The 4,272-nt window shown below is 69.3% G+C and overlaps 1 protein-coding gene across 1 annotated transcript; it reads left to right on the top strand.

The window, feature by feature from the left end:
- The first annotated feature begins 578 nt into the window (after positions 1-578).
- On the top strand, positions 579-2,220 carry LOC121349048 (voltage-dependent P/Q-type calcium channel subunit alpha-1A-like). The gene has a single exon (XM_041459109.1). It carries the CDS (start codon positions 579-581, stop codon positions 936-938), a length of 360 nt encoding a protein of 119 aa, XP_041315043.1. The 3' UTR covers positions 939-2,220.
- Positions 2,221-4,272: the final 2,052 nt, after the last annotated feature.

Raw genomic sequence — 4,272 nt, 5'->3', positions numbered from 1 at the left:
GACAGGGGTGGGGACACTGCCACCGCCTTGGGGACAGTGCCACCCCTTGGGGACATGGGGACAGTGCCACCACCTTGGGGATAGGGGTGGGGACACTGCCACTGCCATAGGGACATGGGGTGACAGGGAGGGACAGCGCCACCGCCTTGAGGACATGGGGACAGTGCCACCGCCACGGGGACAGGGATGGGGACAGTGCCACCGCCACGGGGACATGGGGACAGTGCCACTACCATGGGGACAGGCATGGGGATACTGCCACCTCCTTGGGGACATGGGGACAGGGGTGGGGACACTGCCACTGCCATGGGGACAGTGCCACCCCCTTGGGGACAGGGATGGGGACAGTGCCACCGCCATGGGGACAGGGATGGGGACAGTGCCACTGCCATGGGGACAGGGATGGGGACAGTGCCACCGCCACGGGGACACAGAGGGGACAGGGAGGGGACACGGGGGTCTGGCAGCCTTTGGGGACACGGGGACAGGGACGGTGACACCCGGCAGAGCCGGGCCCAGGTGTGTCCCCACCCCTTCCCCCGTCCCCTCCCCTCCCCCCCCCGTGCCCCCCCGGCGGGATGGCTCGCTTCGGAGACGAGCTCGGTTCGGCGGCCCGCTACGGGCCCGGCGGCCCCGGGGCGGCGGCGGCGGCGGCGGCGGGGGGCCGGGGAGCCGGGGGGGGCCCTCGGCAGGGTCCCCCCCCCGGGGCTCAGCGGCTCTACAAGCAATCCATGGCCCAGCGCGCCCGCACCATGGCCCTGTACAACCCCATCCCGGTGCGCCAGAACTGCCTCACCGTCAACCGCTCGCTCTTCCTCTTCAGCGAGGACAACGTGGTGAGGAAATACGCCAAAAAGATCACCGAATGGCCATATCCTTCGTTCCTGGGTGGGGGGCGCGACCCCCGAGCCGGGCACCCCGAGGTTCTCCCGGGATGAGGGGGGGTCTGCTTGTGGTACCCCCCGCCAGCCGCCCCCGGGGATGGGGAATGGGGTTTTGGCACGGGGACCCCCGAGCGCGGCGCCCGGCGCTGAGCTGCGGGCGTTGTTGGGGTCACCGTGTCCTGCTTTGGGGAGCCCGGTCCCGTTTTGGGGTCACCGTGTCCTGCTTTGGGAGGTCCGGCTCCGTTTTGGGGTCCTCAGCCCCATTTTGGGGTCTCCTTGTCCTGCACGAGCTCCTCAGCCCCGTTTTGGGGTCCCCATCCCCATTTTGGACTCCCCAGCCCCGTTTTGGGGTCACCGTGTCCTGCTTTGGGAGGTCCGGCTCCGTTTTGGGGTCCTCAGCCCCATTTTGGGGTCTCCTTGTCCTGCACGAGCTCCTCAGCCCCGTTTTGGGGTCCCCATCCCCATTTTGGACTCCCCAGCCCCGTTTTGGGGTCACCGTGTCCTGCTTTGGGGTCCTCAGCCCCGTTTTGGGGTCACCGCCTCCTGCATTGGGGTGCCCAGCCCCGTTTTGGGGTCCCAGCCCCATTTTGGGGTCACCGTGTCCTGCACTGGGGGTCCGGCCCCGTTTTGGGGTCCCCATCCCCATTTTGGACTCCCCAGCCCCGTTTTGGGGTCACCGTGTCCTGCTTTGGACTCCCCAGCCCCGTTTTGGGGTCACCGTGTCCTGCTTTGGGGTCCCCAACCCCATTTTGGGGTCACTCTGTCCTGCACGAGCTCCTCAGCCCCATTTTGGAGTCCCCACCCCCATTTTCGGGTCACTCTGTCCTGCACTGGTGTTCCCAGCCCCATTTTGGGGTCCCCATCCCCATTTTGGAGTCCCCAGCCCCATTTTGGGGTCCCCAGCCTCATTTTGGGGTCTCCATGTCCTGCATGAGCTCCTTAGCCCTGTATTGGGCTCCCCATCCCCATTTTGGGGTCCCCGTACCACAGCTCCATCCCCTGGCCCGTTTTGGGGTTCCCTTGGCTCCTTTGGGGTTCCCCTGACCCGTTTTGGGGTCTCCCAAGCCCTGACCTCTCTGGGGGACCCCCTTTCCCTGCCCCAAACCGGGGTCCCCGTTCCGCTCGTGCGTCACCTCCCCATGCCCGGATCGGGGTCACTGGCCCTGCGTTGGCTCCCCGACCCCCTTTTGGGGTCCCTGACCCCCTTTTTGGGGTCCCCAGATCCACACCGGAGTCCCCAACCCCACATTGGGGCCCTCAACCCATTTTTGGGGTCCACAAACCCATCCTGAGGTCCCCAATCCGCTTTTGGGGTCCCCAATCCCTTTTTAGGGTCCCTGAACCCCTTTTTGGGGTCCCCAACCTCCTTTTGGGGTCCCCATCCCTGCCCCGCATGGGGGACCCCCTTTCGCCCCACCTTCCGGGGAGGGGGAGTGGGGGGAGCCCCGAGATTGGTTTGGGGGCGCTGAGCACCCCGCGGATGGGAGGTTGTGCCGTGCCGAGCCGTGCGGAGCCGTGCTGCAGCGCCGCGCTCCGCTGGCCCCGGTAACGGGGACGGGCCGGGAACCGGGCTGGATGCCGGTACCGGGAGCTGTGCTGGGCCGGATCCCGGTACCGAGAGCCGTGCTGAGCCGTGCTGGGCTGGATGCCGGTACCGGGAGCCGTGCCGAGCCGTGCTGAGCTGTGCTGCAGCGCCGCGCTCCGCTGGCCCCGGTAACCGGGACGGGCTGTGCCAGGAATCGGGCCGGATCCTGGTACCGGGAGCTGTGCCATGCCAGGGAACCGTGCCGGGCCGGATCCCGGTACCGGGAGCCGTGCTGGGTACCCAGGCTGTGCCAGGGAACTGTGCCAGGCCAGATCCCGGTACCGGGAGCCATCCAGGACCCATTCCGGGCCGGATCCCGGTACCGGGAGCTGTCCTGGGTACCCAGGCTGTGCCAGGGAGCCGTGCTGGGCCGGATCCCGGTACTGGGGGCTGTCCTCGATCCCTGAGCTGTGCCAGGTACCCGTGCCATGCCAGGGAGCCGTGCTGGGCCGGATCCTGGTACCGGGTACCTGTGCTGTGCCAGGGAGCTGCATCGGGCCGGATCCCGGTACCGGGAGCCATCCTGGAGCCGTGCTGGGCCAGATCCCGGTACCCGTGCCGTGCCAGGGTGTTGCAGAGCCGTGCTGGGCCAGATCCTGGTACCAGGGTACCTGTGCCATGCCAGGCCAGCAGCTCCCCGTGCCCGGTGCCCAGTGCCAGCTGCCAGCGCTGTGGCCGCTCCCCCGGTGCCAGGCTGCAGTGCCCGGTGCCAGCGGGGCCGTGTGGAGGCCGGAGACCCCCGTGGGACCACCCGTGCCGTGCCAGGCTGGGTGCCCGCAGCCCCCCCAGCGGCTCCAGCCTCACTCTGTGCCCACCAGTGGGGTGGGACAGGGGACAGGGGACACGGGACAGGGCAGGGACACGGCCCCGCGCCCCCGCGGGTGGCAGTGCCCGCTGCCAGCCGTGCCAGCGGTGCCAGCGGTGCCAGCGGGGCCGTGTCGCTCCCGGCCGGTCCCGCTGTGCCCGGGGCGCTTTGATCTCGCCGCGAAGCCGAGGCCGCGGCTGCCGCTTTGATGAGGGAATTCATTCATTAATTAATTAATTACCGAGCCGCCCGACACGCGGGCGCCGACCCCGGGGGCGCGGCCCCGCTTTGCGCTGCGCTCCTGCCTCAGTTCCACCCCCCCCACCCCGCGGTTTGGGGGTCCCCCAGCCCCGTTTTTTTTTCCTTGACTCGCCCCCCACTCCTTTTGAATACATGATTTTAGCCACCATCATCGCCAACTGCATCGTCCTGGCGCTGGAGCAGCACCTGCCCGACGAGGACAAGACCCCCATGTCGGAGCGGCTGGTGGGCTGCGCCCGGGGTGGGGGGCGAGGGGAGGGGGAGTGGGGGGAGCCCCGAGATTGGTTTGGGGGCGCTGAGCACCCCGCGGATGGGAGGTTGTGCCGTGCCGAGCCGTGCGGAGCCGTGCTGCAGCGCCGCGCTCCGCTGGCCCCGGTAACGGGGACGGGCCGGGAACCGGGCTGGATGCCGGTACCGGGAGCTGTGCTGGGCCGGATCCCGGTACCGAGAGCCGTGCTGAGCCGTGCTGGGCTGGATGCCGGTACCGGGAGCCGTGCCGAGCCGTGCTGAGCTGTGCTGCAGCGCCGCGCTCCGCTGGCCCCGGTAACCGGGACGGGCTGTGCCAGGAACCGGGCTGGAATCCGGTACTGGGGGTGCTGGGCCGGAAACCGGCACCGGATGGCCGGGATGTGCCAGGAGCCGGGCCGGATCCCGGTACCGGGAGCTGTGCCATGCCAGGGAACCGTGCCGGGCCGGATCCCGGTACCAGGAGCCGTGCTGGGTACCCAGGCTGTGCC

This window comes from Pyrgilauda ruficollis, unplaced genomic scaffold (assembly GCF_017590135.1).
Source record: "Pyrgilauda ruficollis isolate IOZ18807 unplaced genomic scaffold, ASM1759013v1 scaffold1304, whole genome shotgun sequence".
NCBI classification, from domain to species: domain Eukaryota; kingdom Metazoa; phylum Chordata; class Aves; order Passeriformes; family Passeridae; genus Pyrgilauda; species Pyrgilauda ruficollis.
The sequence above is the reverse complement of the archived record's forward strand: the minus strand, read 5'-3'. Positions and strand labels throughout refer to the sequence as shown.

Bases quoted from the DNA above. Each gene is read 5' to 3' on its own strand.
- LOC121349048 (XM_041459109.1), top strand. From the start codon at position 579: ATGGCTCGCTTCGGAGACGAGCTCGGTTCGGCGGCCCGCTACGGGCCC.